At 62.0% G+C, this 23,137-nt stretch overlaps 1 protein-coding gene across 4 annotated transcripts in view; it reads left to right on the plus strand.

The window, feature by feature from the left end:
- SH3BP2 (SH3 domain binding protein 2) overlaps positions 1-17,286 on the plus strand; it is a 35,232-nt gene extending 17,946 nt beyond the window's left edge. Inside the window, exons 1-13 of one of the 4 annotated variants that reach the window (XM_032633113.1) lie at positions 506-721; positions 6,317-6,456; positions 7,608-7,710; positions 9,129-9,246; positions 9,602-9,672; positions 10,507-10,595; positions 10,857-10,925; positions 12,687-13,338; positions 14,723-14,846; positions 15,009-15,064; positions 15,536-15,617; positions 16,283-16,342; positions 16,700-17,286. In XM_032633113.1, the coding sequence (XP_032489004.1) occupies positions 639-721; positions 6,317-6,456; positions 7,608-7,710; positions 9,129-9,246; positions 9,602-9,672; positions 10,507-10,595; positions 10,857-10,925; positions 12,687-13,338; positions 14,723-14,846; positions 15,009-15,064; positions 15,536-15,617; positions 16,283-16,342; positions 16,700-16,837 (1,785 nt within the window). In that variant the 5' untranslated portion in view covers positions 506-638 and the 3' untranslated portion in view covers positions 16,838-17,286. Of the gene's footprint in view, positions 1-505; positions 722-6,316; positions 6,457-7,607; positions 7,711-9,128; positions 9,247-9,601; positions 9,673-10,506; positions 10,596-10,856; positions 10,926-12,686; positions 13,339-14,722; positions 14,847-15,008; positions 15,065-15,535; positions 15,618-16,282; positions 16,343-16,699 lie in introns of those variants that run through there. The other 3 variants (XM_032633117.1, XM_032633116.1, XM_032633114.1) reach the window with 3 other exon arrangements.
- Positions 17,287-23,137: the final 5,851 nt, after the last annotated feature.

Genomic DNA, 23,137 nt, shown 5'->3' on the forward strand with positions numbered 1-23,137 from the left:
GGCCACCTTGAAACGCAGAAGGCTCTGGTGCCAGAGGCACAGCTGCGCTGTGTAGCCTCGGAAGGTAGAGCTGGGCAGTGGCGCCCGTGGTGGTGGTGGGAGCACGCCCAGGTAGTAGTGAGCTCCCCGTGCGGGGCATAAGCACCGACTTCTTGTGTGGCTGTCTCTGGGGTCAGAGAGGCCAGGCCTGGCGCCCTGGGCTTTGGGGCTTCAGCGATTTGCTGGGAAGAAGTCAAACGTACAGAGGTGGCCCTGGGGGGGACCGGCGGGGAGCTGCCTCCCGGGGGCATAGCTGGCCTCATCCCGGGGCCTGGTGAGCTGCGGTCTCTGGCCACAGTGGGCGTGGCCCAAAGCTAGCAGGCCACACGGCACTGACTGGGCACAGCGCTGGGCCTGAGGACCTCAGAGGGTGGAAGGCAGGAAGTTCTGGCTACCCGGGGCTGCCCAGGGGCCCGGCAACAGGAAGCCCTGGGCGGGGAGGAAGCCCTGGAGGCCACGGGCCCCAGATGCAGCAGGCGGCTGTCAGCAGGAGGCTCCGCGGGCGGAGCCGGCCCAGCACTCTGGGCTGCGCGGGGGCACCGCACCGCGCCTGCCTAGGGAAGGCCGGCTGAAGCCCCGCCCCGTGGCCCCTGAGCCACATGGCCTTCCTGGGCCCCAGGACACCTGCCCCCAAGCCGTCGCCAGGCAGGAAGACAGTCATGTGCTGGGTCAGTGCCACCAGGTCAGCAGGGCGGTCCTGGGGTTGGGGGCTCGGGAGGTGGCGCCGGCCCAGCACCTGTAGAGCCACTCAGGGAGTCCCCGTGAGGAGTCAGAACCCCCCCTCAACGGGGCCCGCGGTGGGACGCACAGGACGCTGGCCCTGGGCCGCGGAGAGGAGAGCCCTCAGCTGGACGGGGCAAGTGGGAGCCCAGAGAGGACAACCCCGCCCCCTGGTCATGTGCTGCCCTGCTGGGTGGCCTTGGCGTTTGGGTCCTGGGTGCACACATTGTGTGTGTGCGTGTGTGAGTGTGATGATGTGTCAGTGTGACCGTGCCTGCACTGCGGGGACACGGAGAGCTGTGTGAGCTCCCACTGCCTGCCTGCCCTGGGAGCGCAGTGCTGGGGGGCCTGGCAGGGAGCCGAAGAGCCTCAGGGTCTCAGGGACCCCAGCCCAGGTCGTGCCTCCCTCCCTCCCTCTGGCATGGCTCGTCACTGGCCTTCACTGGAGATTTTTGGTTTTCATTCTTTTATGGAGAAAGATTCTGGGAAGAGGAAGGGGGAGGAGAAACTGAAAGGAGAGACGGAACCAAGAGGCGCTGCGGCCCCGCCCCTCCAGCGCCACCTAGCGCCCGCTCTGTGCGGGGCGGGACAGGCTGAGCGCTCCACTATTCACTGGCTGTGTGACTTCTGAGTTATTCAGCTTCTCCGAGCCTCGGTGTGTTCATCAGTGTCGTGGGGGTGACACAGGTTCACACGTCAGGGGGTGTTAGGATGGTGACGTGGGGTGGTCCTCGAGAAGCACAGAGTCTGGTCCGCACGGTGAGTGCCTGGTGTGCTCCATGCGAGTTGACGACTTGCTGAGCTTGTTCATTAGTGTCCTAGTCTGTGAGATGGAGGTAAAGCAATGCCTGTGGGGTTTAATGAGCTGTCGGGTCACACTTGGCTCTGGACCAGTGCAGGGCTGCGGGGTAGTGATGATTACTCTGACCTGTGCCCAAGCTGCCTGCCCAGGGCACTGGGGCCACCCATGAAAGGTCCTGCTAGCCCCTGGAGGCTGTGTGTGTGTGTGCGTGTGTGTGCGTGTGTGTGTGAATATACACGTGAGTCAGTGTGTGTGTATAAGTACATTTGAGTGCAAGCGGGCATGTGTGAAAATGAGTGCACGTATAAGAATGAATGTGAGCGTGTACATGTGCGATGAGTGTGCATACGTATGCGTGTGAGCCTGTGTGAGTGAGTACACGTGTGTACGTGTGCACGTATGATTATATGCAGGTGGGTATGTGAGAGTGTGTCTTCGGGCGTGAGTGTATAAGCGTGCATGCAGGCCTGTGATGAATGAGTGTGTGCATAGGTGTGAGTGAGTGCACTGGGGGACCTGGTCTCTTCTCCCTCGGGGCTGGGACCCCCCAGACCCTCCTCACCCTGCAGCTCCCACACATGGGCGGCCTGGTCACCACTGACGGAACCCCGACCCTGTGGTCCACGAGGTGCCAGCTCCCTCACCACAGCCAAGACCGCACCTGTGGCTGCAGGAGAGGAGAGCCGAGGGAACCCCGCCCTCCAGCGCCTTCCTCATGCACCTTCCAGGCAACCTGGTGCACAGGCTCACACCGGTACACACGCGTGTGCACACACACTGACGTGCACACACAGAACCTTCTGCCTTCGGGCCGTGCGGCTCATGCACACGTCCTGTCTTCTGGGTGCACCGTGTGTGACAATGACCGAGTGTGCGGAGCCACGGCTCATGTGTGGGCCTGTGCAGGGGATGTGACCACACGCCCCGGAGGCTCGCAGCCCCAAGGCAGGCGGAAGCCACAGAGCCTGCGCTTCCTGGAGCCCAATGGGGCTGTCTCTGTGGGAAAGAGCAGCTTTCTCCGGCCTGTTCTGCCCTCACCCCTACAGCCTTGGGCCTTGCGTCACACAGACCAGTCGCAGCTGAGAGAGAAGGTGGGGGTGGGCACGGAGCAGAGACTGGGGAGCGTGCCTAGCACTGTGCTCCTGGGCAGGTCCCAACCCAGCTCAGCCAGTGGTGCAGGGCAGGGCCGGGCGGCCATCAGGATGAGCTTCCCCTTCGATGGTCCATCTTCTGGAGAAGGGCGGTGGATGTCTGTTCCTGAAGCAGGGACATTCCCAGGGGAGGCGAAGGTGGAACACGACCAGGCCTGCTACAACCCACCCTCCCCACCCAAGGTCAGCCCGTGGACACCCAAGAGCCCTCCCCCTGCCCGCAGAGGGACGGAGGCCAGGTGAGACTGAGCCCCTCACAGGCCTGCCCCTGCCTGGCCACCAAGCTGACCAGGGTGGGACCGCACGCCACCCCGGCTCCTTCCCCATGCTGGCTCAGGTGTGGAGCCAGGACGAGGGGTGGGCCCCATCATCCTCAGCTCTGCCTCTGGCACCCCCTGCCCCACACAGATGCCAGGTCTCCTTACAGATGGGGGAGGAGGCGATGGAGCAGGGTGGGGCTCTGTTTCAGCTTCCTGCGCCTTCCAGGCAACGTGCAGTCCCCAGCACCCAGCAGGGTCAGCATTCTACACCTCCTTTGGGACTGCCTGGGTGCCCCCTGTGTGCTGGGCCTGAGCTGGTGGGACCACCTGAAAGAGGGGGCACTTGAGTTAACCCTCTTCCATTTTTGGATTGTTCGTTGCTAGTGTAGAGAAATAGGACTGATTTTGGTGTATCCATCTGGTATCCTGCCACCTTGCTGAGCTTATTTATCAGTTCTAATCATTCTTTCTTTAGTGGATCCCTTGGATTTTCTAATCATCTCATCTTTGAATAGTTTTACTTTTTCCTTCCCAACCTGCATAGCTTTTTTTTTTTTTTTTTTTTTTTTTTGCGGTACGCGGGCCCCTCACCGCTGTGGCCTCTCCCGTTGTGGAGCACAGGCTCCGGACGCACAGGCTCAGCGGCCACGGCTCACAGGCCCAGCCGCTCCGCGGCATGTGGGATCTTCCTGGACCGGGGCACGAACCCGTGTCCCCTGCATCAGCAGGCAGACTCTCAACCACTGCGCCACCAGGGAAGCCCACGCCGACCTCTTAGAATGAGTGCCTTGCTCTTCGGTTTTGGGAAGAGTTTGTGAAGGACTGGTGTTCATGTGAACCACCTCTTGAGGGTGAGTTAGTTCAGTTGTAACAGCAGGCAGTGGGAACAGTGTGGATAGAGGTCTGAAGGGGGGAGCGCAGTGGATTTGAGTAACAGGAGCCACGGGCCGGGCTGGTGCAGGCACACACACAGGAGGTGGAGGGCTGGAGGACAGCCTGTGAGAAAGGTCCACAGGGGCTGGATCCAGAAGGGCCAGCTGGACATGAGCAGGTCCTGGAGCTTTAGAACAGAGCAGTGACGGGCATGGCGTGTGTGCTGGAGCCTGTGCTGAGGGGAGGGTGATGGAGGAAAGAGACTGGAGGCCAGGGAGGGACTTGAGGAGAGGAGGTGGGGTGGGGCTGCCCGGAGGTGGTGGAGGGGGGCACAGGCAGGAGGCAGCCTAGAGGGCTGGGAATGCTGGGGGCGTGGGGCTGGCAAGGGCACTGGGAACAGGCACAGAGGCTGGCTGGAGCCTCAGTGTAGGGAGGCTGCTGTAGAGGCGTGAGAGGCAGGGGCTGGTTGCAGCGGGAAGGGGCCAGAGCCCTGGCCTGAGGCAGAGGCCTGGAAACCAGGGACCTCCCGCTGGGTGGGAGCAGGGCGGAAGCTGTTAGACCCACCCTCTGCTGCAGGTGGCCCATCTCGGTGGCAGCCTGTATGCAAGTGGAGGTAGAGAAGGCAGCATGCTTGGGAGGCCAGCCTGTAGCCAGCCTAGGGGGCTCCTGGGAGAGGTGCCCACATCCTTCCAGGCAGGTGGAGCTGCCAAGGACCGGAGCCCTGACCCCTGCAAGGAATCCCGGGTCAGAGAGGCGACGCAGCCCGCCCAGAGTGGGCCACGGGGGAGGAACGAGGGAGAACCGGCAGCGCCGCCCGGGAGCCTAAGTGCTCGCGCCCCGGGGGGCCGGGGGGAGGGGAAACTCGCCAGCCAGCCCCACTTCAACTCCAGCTCAGCCCCGGGAGGCGGGGCGGCCCGCACCACCCTTGACAGAGCTGCGGGCCGGGGCTCCGGGAGGAGGAGGAGGCACTTTCCCAAGGTATCGGCCGCCAGGAGCCGGAGGGGCTGGGGCCCGGGTGTAGGGGCGGTCGGGGGCCCTCCAGCCGCGCGGGGTCGTGAAGCCGGCTGCTGCCCGTTCACCTCCGTGGCTTCCCGACTCCGGGCGGCCCCTCAGGCGTCCGCCCCGCGCCCCCGCGTTCCCGCGCCCCCGCAGCCCCACCCTCGCAGCGGCCGGCGGGGAAACTGAGGCCCCGCGGGCTGACGGGCGGGGCGGTGCCTCACCTGCGAGGGGCGGAGCCGGAGGCCGGGCAGGGGGCGGGGCAGGGGCGGGGGGCGCGGCGGCATGGCGGGCGAGGGGCTGCGGCCGCGGGCCAGGGGCCGGCGGGAGGAGGGCGCCGCGGGCGAGGCGGCGGCCCGGGCGCGCGGCCCGATGCCCTGTCGGTGCGCGCAGGGGAGACGGGCGCGGGCCGACCCACCGAAGCCGGCCGTGCCCATCGCGTGGACGCTGTGAGGACCGAGCCGGCGCTTCCGGCGGGAACAAAGGCGGGCGGGGGCCGGCTCCGGCGGGTCTGGGGGCTTCGGACGGGGCGGGGGCCTGTCCGTCTGCCCGCACCTCCCGGGACGGGCTGGCGCGGGGCCCCCTCCTCCCTACGCCCGCGGGGTTCTGTCCGGTGCGGGCCGCCGGGCGGGCGCGGGGGTGGCGCGATTTGTCGGAGGCTCCACTGTTGGTTGGGGCGCAGGCCAGAGGGGTGGCTTTGTGCTTAGGTGGAGCTGGAGCGGGCAGGCCGAGCGACCTGGGCAGGGGCCGAGGAGCAGGCGTGCGGGGAGGCGGGAGGCGGTAAACATCTGTTGGAGCCTGCCGGTTTGCTGAAAGCGAGTGGGTTTTTGTGTGTGTGTGTATGTGTGTGTGTGTGTGTGTGTGTGTGTGTGTGTGTGTGTGTATGGGGCAGGAGTTCCAGCAAGGCTGGGCCTCTGGGTCTGACCCGAACTGCTCCTCCAACTCCACTGGGGCCCCCGGACGGACCATGCCCCAGGTGGGGTGGGGGCAGGCACTGGATAAAACAGTGCGGGGTGGGTGGGTGCTGTTCAGAGGGACCAGGGGTGCAGTGCGGGAGGCCCCGAATGTGACTGGGCATTGAGGTGCGTCACAGAAGAGGAGAGTCTGAATCTGGGTCTTGAAGGGCGAGTAGGAGTTCTCTGTGTGAGGGGGGGGCAGTCATTCCAGGCAGAGGCCGGAAGTGTGAAACTGAAAGAACCTGCCAGGTTTCTGGGAGAGCAGCTGGAACATGAGTAAGAGGCTGTTGAGCAGCGGGGCCTTACAGCTGGGCCTGGAATGTAGGGCCCTGCGGGCCTGGGTTAACCCTGAGGCAGGCAGCCTGCCCCTGGAGACCGTGCACGGGGTGGCCCCTGCCCAAATGATGCCCCAGACTGACTGGGGCACTGTGGATCCCAGCCAACCCACCAAACGATTGTTTGGCGAGGGTGCGGCCCCCAGCCCTGGCTGAGACATGTCCCCTTCCCTTTTTATTGTAGCTTCATGGCGGCCGAGGAGATGCACTGGCCCGTCCCCATGAAGGCTATTGGTGCTCAGAACTTGCTGACCATGCCTGGAGGTGTGGCCAAGGCTGGCTACCTGCACAAGAAGGGTGGCACCCAGCTGCAGCTGCTCAAGTGTGAGTCCCCTGAGTGGTGGGGAGCACAATGGGAGGACGTGGGGACAGGGCTGAGCCCCACTGGACCTCCTTGGCCAAGCACCCTTCCTTTCTGAGCCTCTTCTTCCTTTCTTACCTGGTGGGCCCTCCAGAGTTTCCCTTCTCTCCCTGCCGGCACCCCCTCGGGGCCCTGAGGTTGGCCTCCCCAGCCCCCAGGACTGTGGAAGGGTCTGGGGTGGTGCAGCGGGTGGAGATAGGAGGGCATTTGGTGCAGAGTGCTGACCAGCTGGACAAGGGAGCTTCAGCCTGTGGCCAGGGGCGGGAGCCCTCGTTGGCCTGGTAGGTCTGGCCCCTGGGTGGTTCCCTCGCCTTATCAGGTGGGTGTTCAGTGAGTCAGGCAGTCACTCTGTCCGCAGTGAACCCACGTACCAGGCCAACAGCCATCTGGGTGCTGGACCTCCAGAGCTTCATGAGACCGGGGCTCTGGTGCCTAGGACAGCAGGCTGGGAGAGGGAGAGAGCCCCCAGGCCTGGGAGATGCTGAAGCCCAAGAGCATCAGGGCCTTGCCCACCCCTCTGACCAGCCACGAGCGTCCCGTGCCTTTGCTCAAGCTGTGCCCTTTGCCAGGGACTCCCTGGCCCTGTGCTGCCTGGTTGAGGTGCCCCAGGCTGACTGGTTTGGTTTCTCTGTGGGCTCCGATTGGTCTGCCCTCCTCTTTGAACAGGGAGCCTCCAAGGAGGGGCTGTAAGTGAGCCTCCAGGCCTGGGAGGGGCTGCTCAGGGATGGGGCAGTAGCCCCAGGGGTTCTCACCATAACTGGCTCCACACCAGTGGCTCCTGTTGGCAAGATCTCTGGGCATCTTTGCCCCGAGCCTCGCTCCACCCAGCAAGGCGGCTCTGTGGCCTCCCTAGGCCTCTGGCCCTGGCTCTGCCCTTCCTTGAGCCACTTTAGTCCCTTGTCCCTAGGGCCTGCGGTAGCGCCACACAACCCCGTGAATCTCCCCTGCCCTGGAGGGACCAGCATGCCCATCCATCTGTCAGCATTTGGCCCCATGGTAGACTCCTGGGGAGGGGGCAGGAGGCCTGGCCTGGAGTCGCCCAGGGCCTCCAGGCGTGGTCCCTGGAGTGGGGCCTGCCCAGAGGCTCAGCCCCTGCCCTCGCCCCGCTCCGCAGGGCCCCTGCGCTTCGTCATCATCCACAAGCGCTGCATCTACTACTTCAAGAGCAGCACGTCCGCCTCCCCGCAGGGCGCCTTCTCGCTGAGTGGCTACAACCGGTAAGTGCCCCACTGACCCCCAGCCCCACGGCCAGTGGGTTCGCCCCCGGTTGCCACCCAAGGCGAGTCCAGGCTTTCCTGAGATGGTTCACACCCGAGGCTGGGGCTTCCTGCAGCTTTATCAGCCTCAAGGGTTGCAACAGCCTGTTCTACAGGGTCCCCGTTCGGTCGCAGCCCAGTGACTTCTGCGTCCCTCCTTCCTCCCCACCTTTTCCCCCTCAACCATCTCTGCCTCCTTTTGGCCAAGAGCCCAGGCCCTGCCCCAGGCCCCCTGGCTCCCGGGGCCTCCCAGGCTGGGGCCAGTTCCCTGCTGCGGGCTGCCAGTCTATCATTTGGCCAGGAGCCTGCCCTCAAGGAGCTCTCTGACTCATGGGCACTGGGCCTCCCCCTCCCCCCCTCCCCGGGGGATGGGGCATGTTGGCACGTGTGGGCCCACCCACGGCCTCGCCTACACGTGGGGGTCAAGTGTGATTCCTGACTCTAGGTCTTGGTGTCACACCACCCAGGCCCTGCACCCAATGGCATTAGTCTGTGCCCCTGCCCACCCCAGGAGGGCCCAGCCCTTCCTGCCTCTGAGAACCTGAGGGTCCCGTGGTGTCAGTGGCAGGACTGGTGCCCTTGATTGGGGGGGTGACTCTAGGCCTGCACTCACATGCTGGCCGCAAGCTCTGTAGGGAAACTTGCCCCAAGCATCCAGCCCAGTGCCCATCTGCCAGGTGGAGGCCGGGGGAGGCTCCAGGGCCCTGTGGCTGCCAGCGGGCACTGGTGGGTCAGACTCTGGGGTCCCCTGGGGAGGGACATTTCCTTTCCCCAAACACAACCACCCCTGGCCTGATGGGAGTGCAGCCTTGCAGCAGGGGATGGTCCAGGCCGTCTGATGGGCCGGAGGGACACACCTGCCCCAGGCGCCCAGCCTGACAGCGCCCCCCATGGTAGAGTTTGTGATCTCTACGCAAACTCCATGTCCGGGCTGCAGGAGCGGCCGCAGTGATTCACTTCCCTGAAATGTTCTCAGGCCAGCCACCTGGCAGCAGGGGCAGGGCTGAGGGTGACACGAGCCCCATGAGGGTCCCCAGGAGGTAGGCCAGGGACCAGGCGGGGCCCGAGGCATCCAAGTAAAGTAGCATTGGTGGGCAGCGAGGGTTGCATGTCCTCGTCTCAGAGCCCTGCACGTGCTGCTCCCTGGAAGCCCTCCTGGACCCCTGTGCCCTCCGCTCACTGCCCACCCTTGCCCACACGCTTCCTTCTGCCTGACGCATCCAGGCCTTCAGCCAGCAGCATCGATGGGCCAACCGTCCAGATCTTCCCATGTCCCTCGGGGCGTGGTGCTGGGTGCCAAGACCTGTCCAGGGGAGGGGCTGTGCTTGGGCCGTCCCTGTGGGCATGGGCCGCATGGTGACCACTGGCACTGCCCTCAGGGTGATGCGGGCAGCTGAGGAGACGACATCCAGCAATGTCTTCCCCTTCAAGATCGTCCACATCAGCAAGAAGCACCGCACGTGGTTCTTCTCTGCCTCCTCTGAGGACGAGCGCAAGGTGATGGGGGGCCGGGTTGGACCTGCCCTGTGGGGACAGGGAACTGTCAGGGCCCCCGTCCAGGCCCGGAGGGGCCGTGGCTGGGGCATGGGCAGCTGGGTGGGTGCCGCCCCCCGGTCTCCAGTCCTCACGCCCAGGGCCTGGCGCCAGCCCCCTCACACTCAGAGCACGCTGTCTCAGGAGGAACCCTGGGTGGGCTGAAGGGGGGCCGCGGCCCCAGAAGGGCCAGCCAGGGTCGTCTTCCCCAACCTTGGTGGTCGACACAGACCAGCCAGTGCGGGCAGGGCAGGAGGGATGGGGGTGGGTTCCTCCCCTGGGCCCCATCATGCCCGCTGAGGGCCTGACTGACCCGCAGAGCTGGATGGCCTTGCTGCGCAGGGAGATTGGCCACTTCCATGAGAAGAAGGAGCTGCCTCTGGATGCCAGGTGGGCCTGGGGGTGTGATGGTGGGCGGGTGTCACTAGGGCCCTGGACTTGACACGTGTGCCTGCCTCCTGACCCCTGGGGGTTTGGCCCAGAATCCCCTCCTTGAAGGCTCTTCTGAAGGTGCCAGCTGGGCCACGTGTGTGCGGGGTGTGCACCTGTGTGTGTGCACCCCGTTGGTAGTTCCTGTTTGGGGATTACACGTGCTTTTACTTGCGCACCCAGGAAGCCCAGCGTTTCTAGCAGCTCAGGGCTTCGGGTTCCCAGCGCCCCTCACTAGGGAGTGAGAGCAGACTGAGTGCCCGGGGCAGTGGCCCAGCCTGTCTGGGCGTTGATGACCGCACGGCGAAGGTGGCTCAACAAGCAGCGGGGGCTCTCTGGGCGGGAGCTGCATCCATCCGGGCCTTTCAGACATGAGAATAGGGAGGCCCAGGTAGGGCTGGGCACACCTAGGCGGTCCCGCAGGCCCCTGCCTGAGCCCCGAGGGCAGGAGCAGGTGGGGATGTGGGCCCAGCCTTGAGGCCTGGCACCGTCTGGGCGGTCGGGGTGTACTTGTGGCGAGAACCACGGTGGGGCTGAGGAGGGAGACACCACAGCTTCCAGTCCCCTTGTCTGCCCTTGTTTCGTGTGTAGACGTGTGTCTAGATCTTTCTGTGTCCGCACGTCTCTGTGTGTGTTCTCGTGTTTGTGTGTGTGTCTGCATCCGCGTGTCTGAGTGTGCACGTGTGTGTGGCTGCGTCCTTGTCTGTATGTGTGTGTGTCTGTCTGCGTGTCCGAGACTGTGAGTGCAGGGGACCCCCTGCCCGGTACTCACTGCCCTGCCTGCCCTGCACTCAGCGACTCCAGCTCGGACACAGACAGCTTCTACGGTGCCATCGAGCGGCCTGTGGACATCAGCCTCTCTCCGTACCCCACTGACAACGAAGGTGAGGCGCGTCCGCATCCTCTGCCCGCCGTCTCTCCACGCCTGGCTGCTGCCCTGGAGGGAGACGTAGCTGGCTGGCCTCCCTGCTCCGTCCCTTCGGCTTCCCCAGGCAGCCTGGGTCTTGGGTTCCCATCCTGCCCACCTCATCCTGGCCCTGGGCCCCCCTGAGGGAGCGAGGTCCTGAGAGCCCCGCCCGGCCACCCCGGCCTGGGTGCAGCTGGCCTGGGTGGCCCTGAGTCCGACCCCTCCATCTGCCCCACAGACTACGAGCACGACGATGAGGACGACTCTTACATGGAACCCGACTGCCCCGAGTCCGGGAAGCCCGAGGGTGGGTGGGGCACCCGGTGGGCCTGGGGAGCGCTGGGAGTAGAGAACAGGGGCTGGGGCCTGGAGCAGAGGCTCCCCCACCCTGGGCTGGGGCTATCGGCCTGGGTATGGCTCCGGGTGGCCTGAGGCCTGACCGTCTCCACCTCGGGCCTCAGTTTTCCTCCTTCAACCCAAATATTGGGAGGAACGGAGCAGAAGAGGCTGGCTCTGCTCACCTGCTCCTCTGATCTCCTCCAGTTTGCCTGGGATGAGGGAGGGGCGGTGCAGAGGTAGGTGAGGGGGAGCCCCACACATGGGACGCTGAGCCAGGGCTGGCCCTGGGGGCTGAGAACAGGGAAGGAGGATAGCTCGCTGTGAGCACCTGTGGCCAGATGGTCACTCAACTGCCTCACCCTGCCCCCACCCCCCAGAGCACTCGGCCAGGCAAGGGGACAGGCTTGTACCAGGCATCCCAGGGAAGCGCAGGGACGGGTGGGGGAGGGCCACGCCTCTGTCCTGCGTCTGTCGCATCACTTACTGTTCCTTCCGCCCCCAGCTCTCCTCCCCCAGCTCCTCTTGTTCTTGTTGATTTCATCATGGTCGGGGACTCCCTGTTCCTTGGCCTTCTCTCTAGCCACCTTGTCTTCTGCCCCCCTCAACTCCTCGTGGCCTCCTCTTAGCTGTGCCTCCCTCGAGTGCACCCGGTGCCAGCCCTCTTCCCTCCTTCTGGGGCCCCAGCTCCCACGGGCCTTCAGCCCACCAGGACCTGCAGGCCAGCACCGAGCCCACATCAGACCCTCGTCCGTTCTCTGGTCTTTGCGTCCTCGCTCGCCCACTTCGGGCTCTCATCTCTCGGGCCTGTGACCACAGCCCTGGTGAAGCCCTGCCTCCGTCTGCCCCACCCCTGGCTGGAGAGAGCCCACGGAGGCCTCACCCTCAGCCCCACCTTGGACCTCCAGGGGCCCAGTGCCCCTGCACACCTGCTTGCGCATTCCCAGCTCCTCACTCAGAACGCCTCTCGTCAGGGTTCCCACCCCAGTGCCCGAGGGTGGCACTTGGCCCGGGGCCCCCTCCCTGCCCCCACCTGCCTCGCCAGCCCCAGACACCTCGTGCTCCAGGTCCCCTCCCGCCCAGCCCTGTGCTGCCCAGGGTGCCCACACGCACGACCCTGGGGCTCAGGCCTGGCCCGCTCCTCTCCTGTCGCTCCTGGGCCACAGCCAGTGTCCTCGACAGGCTGTTGACTCCTGACATTTCCAGCTGGGGCCCCTCCTCTGAACTGGGCCTGGGCCCCTGGAGTCCACTCGACGTCCCTTAGGTGTCTCGTGGCACTGTCAACTTGTTAGTAGCAAACCCAACCCCCAGCTTCCCCCAGCCTGCTCCCGCCTTTCCTCCTCACCTCTGTCAGTGGGACTCCCAGCCGCCCCAGCTGAGGCCCGGTCCTGGGAGGCTTCCTTGCCCCTTCGTCCTTCTCGCCCCGACCCGCTCCCCCGGAAGCTGAAGGCTCCTGATGTGACACCTGGGCTTCAGGAAGTTTGCACAGGCTGCCGTATGGGGGACAGATCGGGAGGGCCGGGCGGCCTGGGGTGGGCCAGCGTCCCGGAAGGAAGGCTGCATCGGGAGTGCTGGGCATCGGAGCTGTAGGCCGCGTGGCCGGGCTGGGGGGCTGGGTGCTGAGGGGTTGCACGCCTGCTTGGCCCTGGCCGGCCCTTGCCGGCAGAGGTGCTGCTGCTCTGGCCTCTAGCAGGGGACCCTCGCTCACCAGATGGGTCTCCTCGCTCTGCAGATGCCCTGATCCACCCACCGGCCTACCCCCCACCTCCGGTGCCCACGCCCAGGAAGCCCGTCTTCTCTGATGTGCCCCGGGCCCACTCCTTTTCCTCCAAGGGTCCAGGCCCTCTGCTGCCACCTGCACCCCCTAAGCGCAGCCTCCCCGATGCCGGCCCGGCCCCCGAGGACTCCAGGAGGGAGCTGCTGGGCCCGAGGTGGCTCGAGCCCGGCCCCAGGGTGCCCGCCCCCTCCCGGAGGGTGAGTGAACCCCCACCAGGCGGCCTGCCCGCCGTGCCCAGCCGGAAGCCACCTTGCTTCCGCGAGGACGCCAGCTCTGGCCCAGAGCCCTGGGTCCCTGGCCACGGCGCCAGCTCTTCCTGTAGCTCTGCCAGCGCAGCCGCTACCACCTCCAGGAACTGTGACAAGCTCAAGTCCTTCCACCTGTCCCCTCGGGGGCCACCCACACCTGAGCCCCCTCCCGTGCCGGCCAACAAGCCCAAGTTCTTGAAGGTGGCTGAAGTGGCCCCCCCGAGGGAGGCAGCCAAGCCCGGACTCTTCGTGCCCGCCGTGGCCCCCCGGCCTCCCGCACTAAAGCTGCCCACGCCCGAGGCCACAGCCCGGCCCGTGATCCTGCCCAGGCCAGAAAAGCCGCCCCTCCCCCACCTCCAGTGAGTCTGTGCCGCACTGGTGCCACCGGGACCCCTCCCCAGCCTGTCTTCCCACCGGTGACCCAGCCTCCCTGCCTCTGGCACACAGCCCGTGACGGGCGCCAGGTGACCCTGGCCTGGGTGGGGGGAGGAAGGCGCCTTGATGGCCCTGGGCTGCCTAGGCTGAACGGCCTCCCTTACACCTGACGCGGGGGTTCCCAGGGGTGTCCCGCCTGGCCCTTGAGGTCCAGCCCTGTGGGTGGTGAGCCTGGAGCCCGTGGCTGCCTTGGGGAGCAGTGGGCGAGGCGGGGCTCTGGGCACCCCGGCCTCCCAGAGCCGCTGCCGTGCAGTGAGGGCCCTCCGGGCGCTGCCAGCCTGCCCAGGGACGGGTGCTGTGGGGAGGTGTGGGACTGAGCCCTCCTGAGCCAGAAGTGCCCTTCCCGGCCCTGTCTGGGGCTCCAGATGCCACCCTGGCTCTGACGCCACCGAGGCTGCCTTTGTGCCCTTCCCGACTGGGAACCTGCCAGTTCCCAGTGGAATGTGGAACGTGTGTGTGACTCACCTCGAGGACTGCTCGAAACACTTTCAGCTTTATTGCTGGGCAGTGCCGGGAGACTGGTGTGTCCTCACACCCACAGCCCGCAGGGCCCTCAGCAGGGAAGGCTCCGGGAGCCCCAGCGGGGAGCCTGAGTGGGCACGCTAGTACGGTTCCTCCTGAGTACTCTTGACCACGGCACCCTTCTCCCTGGGGCTCTGTTAGCACTGCCACCCGTGCGGGAGTGCCTGGGAGGACCCCTTGGCACACTCACGGTTCTGTTTTGTGAGGGGCCACAGAGTTGTAGGCTGGCTCATGTGTTCGTGCTCTGGGTCTGGACCTGAGTGCCACGGGGCTGCGTGTGGCAGAGCTTTTCGTCCACAGCACAGCCTCACCCACAGCCTGGCAGCCCATCCCAGGGTGGCCTCCTTTAACTCTCCCTGAAGCCCTGGAGGCTCGGACCATGTGGCTACAGTGAGGGGCGTGTCCCTTTGGCTCGACCCATTCATATCTGTCCCATGGCTCTGGGAGGAGTGCAACGTGGCTGAGGTCACAGAGCTGGTCCGTGGCAGCACTGGGCCCTTTGCCCACAGCGTCTGGGGCCCAGGACCCCCCTTGCCGGTGACGCCGGCTCAGGCGGCCAGGCTTCAGGCGACTGCTGCCGCCCCAGGGCGGTCAGCGTGGAGCTCCCCAGAGCTCTGTGGTCCTGAGCCTTTGACAGCCACCAGGGCCGCAGGCGCCAGACCTCATGGGTCCCCAGGCTTGGTGTGGTCACTTGGGAGGCACGGGGAGCAGCGTCTGGGGGGAGCAGAGCGGGCCTGTCCCACGTCTGGCAGCGACACGGCCTTCCTCCGTTTGCTTCCCGTCCAGGAGATCACCCCCCGACGGGCAGAGCTTCAGGAGCTTCTCCTTTGAAAGACCCCGGAAACCCGCGCAGGCTGACACGCCGCAGGCGGACGCCGGTGGGGAGGACTCTGATGAGGACTACGAGAAGGCAAGGCCGGGTGGGGCGCCCAGATGTCCGACGGGATGGGCGGCTGCGGGGGAGCTGGGGGCGCGGGACACGGTGCGCAGCCCCAGCTCCCGGCACAGGCTGGCAGCCAGCGGGGAGAGCCCCACCCGGGCCTTGACGCTGACCATGCCCGCCTCCCTCCAGGTGCCACTGCCCAGCTCAGTTTTCATCAACACCACGGAATCTTGCGAAGCGGAAAGGTCAGTGTGAAGCCCTTCTTTCTCCAAGGCCTTGTCTTGGCAGACCTGAGGTTCTCTGCCGCGCCCCGCCCCCCACACCTACACACACACACACCCCTACACACACACACACACCCCTACACACACACCTACACACACACATACCCACGCACACACACACACGAACGCACGCCCTCTGGTCTTCCTGCTCTTCGGTCCCCCTCTCCAGCCTCGGTGCTGGGCAGTTACTGGCACGAGAACACAGCTGAGTGCCACGAGAAACCCGGCGAAAGAACAACTCCTGCCAGCTCAGCCCCTGCTCTGGCCTCGCCCTGGGCTCTGTGCGGCCGGCCCTCGTGGTCCCCAGTGCTCTCGGAACCTGAGCTGCAGAATCTGGGACGACAGAAAGCCACGTGGTGGTGGGGGCTGGAGGGTCCTTGAGAGAGCTGTCCGAGGGGGGGCTCACCTGTTCACACGGCTGTGTTCTTGTAGGCTGTTCAAAGCCACGAGCCCCCGGGGAGAGCCCCTGGACGGCCTCTACTGCATCCGGAACTCCTCCACCAAGGCGGGGAAGGTAGGCACCCAGGGAGGGTGCTCAGCCGCCACCCTGCTGTGCAAAGGCCTCCAAGACGGCTGCGTGGTGGGGTCTGCCGCTCTCTACATACCCGGGCTGACAGGCGAGCACAGAACTCTACAGTTCGTAGCTCATTTCCCCGCACAGCCTCTTGGCTTCTCAACCGGGTTTCATCCTTGAGGTCTACAGCCCCTTCTCCCCATCCGTTCTCAGGAACTCAGCACCGTCTGCAGTGGTGCCCACTCCCCAGCATGGACGTGAGGCACAGGAAGGGTTGGGGGGCCCGGGGCTCTGACGGGGTAGGGGGTTCCCCTTCCTGCTCTTTGAAGGGGAGGCTGCCTGGGGCCGTGGGAACGTTAGGAGGTCTGCTGGCTCTGCCTGGGCCCCTCCAAGGGTGACTCGTGTGACCTCACTGAGCCTGTTTCCCCTTGAGTGTCGGAGATGGTCCTAGTGTGGACCAGGCACCTGCTACTGTCATTCACGTCTTAGCAGAGTCTCTGAGGGCAGGAGTCCCGGGGCAAGGGGCCGCCCATCCTGACCCTGCTGTCCATGGGCAGGGGGACCCTCTCCCAGGGACCCAGCCTCGACGCTGCTGCCCCCGCACCCCGAGTCTGTGTCTTTCCTGAGGGGAGTGAGCCGTCCTCTGCCCGCTCCTCTCCCTGCAGGTTCTGGTCGTGTGGGACGAAACCTCCAGCAAAGTGAGGAACTACCGCATCTTTGAGAAGGTGAGCGGGCTGGCCTACCCGAGGGCCCTGGGCGGGAGGGGAGACCTGGTCCGGGGCTCGGCTGGGGTCAGGGCAGAGTCTCCCTGGGAGAGCATAGGTAGTGGGTGGTCTGAGGCCAGCACTCCCACACGCCCCTCCTCCGCCGTCGCCTCTCTCTGTGGCCCCACCTCCCCCCCTCTCCTGGCTTCTCTGTGTCCTCCACTGACCCTAGAGGAGATGGGGTGATCAGCCCTCGGCCCTAGGCTTACTTACAGACCTGGCCTGCGTCCCCTGGGCAGAGTGTTACTGCCGACCGCCCCGTCTTACAGGGAGGGCCAGCTGGCTGGCCCCTCTGACTCTGCCCCACTCCCCACCCAGGAGGCGAAGTTCTACCTGGAGGGCGAGGTCCTGTTTGTGAGCGTGGGCAGCCTGGTGGAGCATTACCACACTCACGTGCTGCCTGGCCACCAGAGCCTGCTGCTGCGGCACCCCTACGGTTACGCCAGGCCCAGGTGACGCCTGTGCTGCCCGCTGCTGGGCAGAGACGGCCACAGGGCCACAGCCCTGGGCCCCGCAGAAGGAGACCGGCCTGCACGGGAGAACACGCGGGAGCCAGCGCCGTGCTCTGACCCGGGGCCTCCCCAGTGGATGCCTCACAGAGATTGCCAGGCCAGGCCCTGCCCAGCAGGCTGGGTCCCCCGGGGCTTGGCCAGGCCCTGGGCTCCAGGGAATTGTGTGGGGCTCTCCTGTCTCACCCTGCCCACCTCCCAGGAGCCTAGGACTGAGCCCAGTCTGGACTTGATTTACAGAAATTCTGGTACCCCCAGCACGCCCCCCTGGCACTGGGCTGGGAGCTGGGTAGGGCTGAGGTATTTGGGGTTGGGCAGGGGCTGGACCCCCAGGAACGCTACAACACAGGCTCCGTGAGGGGCCGGTGTCGCACAATAAAGCACAGATGACCTTTGCCCCGGTGGCCAGGGCTGCACTGGGAAGGGGGCACGGCCAGCCTTACTGAGTACCCACACCAGCCTCCGAGCGTTGACTGTAGCAGGTCAGCTCACGGGACCTCTAGGAGGTGGTCTTGTTTTCTAGGCCACAGGGCGCTAAATGACTTACCCTTGGGTCCACAGCTGGTAACAGAACAGGACCCAAAAAGTTGGACAGTCTGGGCCCAGAGCCTGTATCCAGAACGCCGGGTTCTGCCGCCAGAAGTCAGGTCCAGGGCAGTGAGGCCCCTCACATCAGTAACTGGGTCATTCGTTGGCTTAACCAGTGGTTACCGGGAGACAACGGGGCAGAAGGTACGCACAGCGCCCACCGTCCATGGCAGCGGGGTGTGCAGGGGCTAGGAGCTTGCAACGCAGCTGGGGGCTCCAGGAAGACTTCCTGGAGGAAGTGATGGTTACAATGCTGCAGGAAGAGTAGGCCCTGTGTCGGCCAGGGGTGGGTGGGGACAGTGGTACCCAGATGCCCAAGTCGTCTGGTCCATGCCTGGTGCAGGCCCAGCGCCGATCATCCCCTTGCTTCCTGTCACGGAATCCCAGCAGCCTGCTCTCCCTGGCATGGCCTTCCAGGCTGGAATTTTTTCTTTTCCTCATAAAAACAGACTCAGCTGGGTGTCAGGGCTGGCAGGGAACCCAGGGTCATTTGCTCCTCGCTGCACTTTGTGTTGGGAATGAGGAATTTGCGATGTAAAAGCCAAGCCACAAGAGCCTATGTGCCCACTAGCCATTGATTAATGGTCCCAGAGGAAGGCCCTTTGGACGTCCCCTCCCCTGCCCTGGGCATGTCCTGGGGTGAGGTCGTTGGAGGAGGAGAGAGAAGTCCAGTCAGGTGGGAGGCTCCTGGAGGTGCAGCAGGGGAGACAGCAGCCATCTCCTCCCAGGAACCGAGTGTCCAGCACCACCTCTACAGATGTTTCTTCTTCAGCCGCCTGGTGGAGTTGGGGAAACCGGAGCCCCTGGTGTTCCTTCCGCAGCATCTGTGGGAAACCAGCAGTTCCTCCTTCCTGCAGTTGCAGTCCACTGCCCTGAGCCCAGTGACGCACACCAGTCCCCACTGTGGCTTGCAGTTTCCCTTCCTGTGAAATCAGAGAAGCATTTCCAGCAGTTTTCTGGGGTCTGCTGTGCTGCTGATTGCTGTAGGACACATGACACTAATGCTTTTAGTGGACACGCAGCCACTTGGCAGCCAGCTCATACTTGAAGACCCCTGAGCTGGAAGGTTGGGGGGTTCTGGTGTCCAGAGCCAGGTGATAGGTCCTTCTGGCTGCCTGGACAGATGAGACCTGTCACTGCTAGAGGTCCACCCCAGAGCCCAGCTCAGGGCCTGCCGGGACAGCTGCCCTCCTCTGAGTTCACACCCCAGGCCCAGGGCCTCGGTTGCTAGAGTGTGTGTGTGGAGGGTAGTGGATGGGGCCCCAGGCACGGTCCTCCAGCACGCAGGAGGGTCTGGAAGGGGTCCCACTCTCCCGAGACTTGCCATGAATGTTCTATTCCTCACGTAGGGCTGGAGGGTGGTTACCACTGGCTGAGCACTTCCTGTACTCAAGGTGCTGAGCTGCACACTTGACTTAGGTCCAATAGCTGCCCTCCAGGCAAACTGTTTTACAGGTGAGAAAACCCAGGTTCAGAGAGGCCTGGATTCCAGACCCAGCCGTGTGATCTGTCCTTCGCTGCTGAGCCCAGACCCTGGCCCCCGCCTAGCTCCCTGCCACCCGCGTGGCCTCGGACAGTCATTGTAGGGTGTCTGGTTAGCCTGCCTCCCGGGGTTCTGGGCATGCCTTCACCCAGCGAGGGGGCCACAGCTCCGGGGGGGGGGGGACAAGGCTGACCTGCCTCACTGTTCTGCCCTCCCAGCCGCAGTCTGTGGGTAAACTGATGGGGGCCCCACCCGAGGCGCTGTGCTGCTCCCTCACCTTACAGATAGGGAAACTGAGGCTCAGAGAGGCTTCGCTGACCTGCGCATCCTGATGGTGAGTCCAGAGATGGTTCAGTTCCTGTGCCAGGGAAGAGGGCCCTGGACGCTTGGGGAAGCTTCTCCAAGCTGAGCACTGGACATGGTTTTACTTTTCCTGCAGTTCATCAGAAGGAGTGCAGTGAGCCTCTGTACTTTCTGTTCATAGAGAGTTTTATTGTCAAAAGATGTTTTTAGAACCAGAAGAGACCTCACAAACCAAGCCAGGGTTGTTCTGGTCCCCACGGCAATTCTGGGTCACATTGCACGGACGCCCCCTGCTGGTCCGAGGGGGAACTTCTGGCACCGCAGGCTGAGCACCAGGGGCCTGGGCCCAAGGGGCTTCTCGTCCAGCTGGGCTGCACTGGGCTGGCCTCTGCAGGGCATGGCATAGAGGACAGGAAGGCCACCCAGGGAATACCAGGCAGAGCTGGCCCTTGAGCCAAATCTGTGTGTCTCTAGAGAGGCAGTGAGGGGCAGGCCACAGCCTGTCTCTGCCTGTGACTCGGCAGCAGGGAGCCCCTGTCTGTGCCCCGGAGATGGTTGCTAGTGGCCATCCCGCACCAAGCCACCAGCACTCTCTCGGGAGGGAGAGTCGTCGGATGCAAAGCAGACCTGACCCATCTGCCTCCCTCAGACTTCCTTTGCTCCTCAGAAACCGCAGAGGCTGCCTGACAGCTGCCCCTGTGTCGCCCTCCAGCTGCATCCCTGGTCATGCTCTGAGCTACTCAGAGCTGAGGCATCTCCTTTCTCCTTTCATTTCCGGTGGAATGAAACACATCCAGAAAAGTGAACAGAACACAAATGTACAGCGTAACAAATGGCTATGAAGTGAACCAGGCCCCGTGTGCCCTCCCCAGCTCAGCGCCACCCCCTTCCTCTCACAAGTAACCCCTGCCCTCGCTTTGGGGAGGCTCACATTCCCGTTTTGCTATGAAGGCTTCATCCATCACAGTGCTTTCCTGTTTTCGCACGTTATGTGAATGGAATCATACAGATGCAACCTTTGGCGTCTGGCCTCTGCTCGTTACATCTTTGAGATTTGTCCAGGTTGCTGTGCGTAGCTGTGGCTTGTTCAGATTCGTCGCTGAAAACTGTTTCATTGAGTGTATCGTAGTTCATGGATCCATTTTACTGTGGATGCACGTTTAGTTTGTTTGTAGTTTGGGACAATCACAGACAGTGCTACTAGGAACAGTCTTATCTGTGTTTGTGATGCATGTGTGCACAAGTTTCTCTAGGGTATGTACGCAGGAGTCTGGCTCCTGAGTTCTAGGGCCTTTCACTGTTTTCCAAGAATTTTGCAGTAAAAGAGGCTTCCCTTGGTTCCACATCCTTGCTAACACTTGGTATTGTCAGACTCTTCCTCGTCTTTGCCGGTCTGGTGGGTGTTTAATTATGGCTTTAATTTGCATTTAGCTAATTACTAATGAGGTTGGGCACATTTTCATGTATTTACTAACCATTTTGATTTTCTCTCCTGTGAAGTGTCTATTCAAATCTTTTGCCTATTTTCCTGTTGTTTTCTTATTAGTCTATAAGAATTCTTTATATAGCCTCAATATTGTCAGCGACATGTATCATATATATCTTCTCCAACTGTATAATTGTTCTTTGCACATAGCAAGAGATAAAGATTCACTTTCATTTCACCCCCATAGGGTTACCCCACCTACCCCTGCATCATTTATTTATAACCTGTCCCTTCCCCAGCCATCTGCAACGCCACTTGCCATATATCCGTATATGTGTAGGTTTGTGGCTGGACTCTTTGTTCTGTTCTATTTGTCTGTCTGTTTCTATACCAATACCAAGCTCTCTTACTTACTGTTGCTTAATTATATCTTTTTTTCTTTTCAAATTTAGTTTATTGGATGACACCACCCAAATAACACCATGCCCACTATTTTTTTTAATCAATTAATTTATTTGGTTGTGCCGGGTCTTAATTGCGGCATGTGGGCTCCTTAGTTGTAGCACAAGAACTCTCACCTGTGCCATGCATGTGGGATCTAGGTCCCTGACCAGGGATGGAACTCGTGCCCCCTGCAGTGGAATTACAGAGTGCTAACCACTGGACCGCCAGGGAATTCCCTTCAGGTGACTTTTAACTTCATTGAGCTCCTCATTACTTGATATTTATTGTACGTGTCTAGTTTTGTGGTTTTTTTTTTTTTAACTCCTACATAAGACAGTATTTCTTTTTTCTTTTTTTTTCTTGGAAAAGGAAGGTGTACTTTAATAGCATTTAAACTTTTTTATGATGATAAAATATAGATAATATAAATTAACCATTTTAAGCATGCAGTTCTGTGGCATTAAGTACATCACGTTGTTGTGAACCATCACCACCATCCATCCCCATAACTCTTTTCATCCTGTAAAACTGAAACTCTGTATCCATTAAATAGTAACTCCCCATTCCCCCTCCTCCATCCCAGGCAACCGCCATTCTACTTTCCGTCTTATGAATTTGACTATTCTAGTTCCCTCATACAAGTGGAATCATCATTTGTCCTTTTGTGACTGGCTTATTTCACTTAGCATAATGTCTTTAAGATTAATCCATATTGTAGCATGTGTCAGAATTTCCTCTTTTTTTAAAAAATTATTTATTTATTTATTTATGTTTTGGCTGCATTGGGTCTTTGTTGCTGCGTGAGAGCTTTCTCTAGTTGGGGCGAGTGGGGGCTACTCTTTGTTGTGGTGCGCGGGCTTCTCGTTGCGGTGGCTTCTCTTGTTGTGGAGCTCGGGCTCTAGGCATGTGGGCTTCAGTAGTTGTGAGACGCGGGCTCAGTAGTTGTGGCTCGCGGGCTCTAGAGCATAGGCCCAGTAGTTGTGGTGCATGGGCTTAGTTGCTCTGCGGCATGTGGGATCTTCCCAGACCAGGGCTCGAACCCGTGTCCCCTGCACTGACAGGAGGATTCTTAACCACTGCGCCACCAGGGAAGCCCCAGAATTTCCTTTTTAAGGAAAGAAATAATATTCCATTGTATGGATGGACCACATTTTGTTATCCATCCGTCAACGACACTTGAGTTGCTTCCATCTTTTGTTTATTGTTAATAACACTGCTATGAACATGGATGTACAAATAAGTGTTAAGAGTCTCTTTTCAGTTCTTTTGGGTATATACCAGGAATTGGAATTGCTACGTCATATGGTAATTCTTTAACTTTTTGAGGAACCACCATATCATTTTCCCCAGTGGCTGCACCATTTTATGTTCCCACCAGCAATGCACAAGGGTTCTAATTTCTCCACCTCCTTGTCAACACTTAATTTTTCTTTTCTTTTTAAAAAATAATAGCAATCCTAATGGATGTTAAGTGGTATCTCATGGTGATTTTGATTTGCACTTTAATGCTTAGTGATGTTGAGCATCTTTTCATGTGCTTATTGACCATCTGTATATCTTTGGAGCAATGTCTATTCAAGTCCTTTGCCCATTTCTTTTCTTTTTTTTTTTTAATGTTTATTTATTTGGATGTGCCAGATCTTCATTGCAACGTGCGAGATCTTTAGCTGTGGCATGCAGGATCTTTTAGTTGCAGCATGCTGGCTCTTAGTTGTGGCATGTGGGATCTAGTTCCCTGACCAGGGATCAAATCCTGGTCCCCTGCATTGGGAGCGTGGAGTCTTACCAACTGGACCACTGGGGAACTCCACTTTGCCCGTTTCTTTTTTTTTTTTTTTTTTCTGTACGCGGGCCTCTCACTGTTGTGGCCTCTCCCGTTGTGGCGCACAGGCTCCGGACGCGCAGGCTCAGCGGCCATGGCTCACGGGCCCAGTCGCTCCGCGGCATGTGGGATCTTCCCGGACCGGGGCACGAACCCGTGTCCCCTGCATCGGCAGGCGGAC

The sequence above is a fragment of the Phocoena sinus genome, chromosome 5 (genome assembly GCF_008692025.1).
Source record: "Phocoena sinus isolate mPhoSin1 chromosome 5, mPhoSin1.pri, whole genome shotgun sequence".
In the NCBI taxonomy this organism is placed as follows: Eukaryota; Metazoa; Chordata; class Mammalia; order Artiodactyla; family Phocoenidae; genus Phocoena; species Phocoena sinus.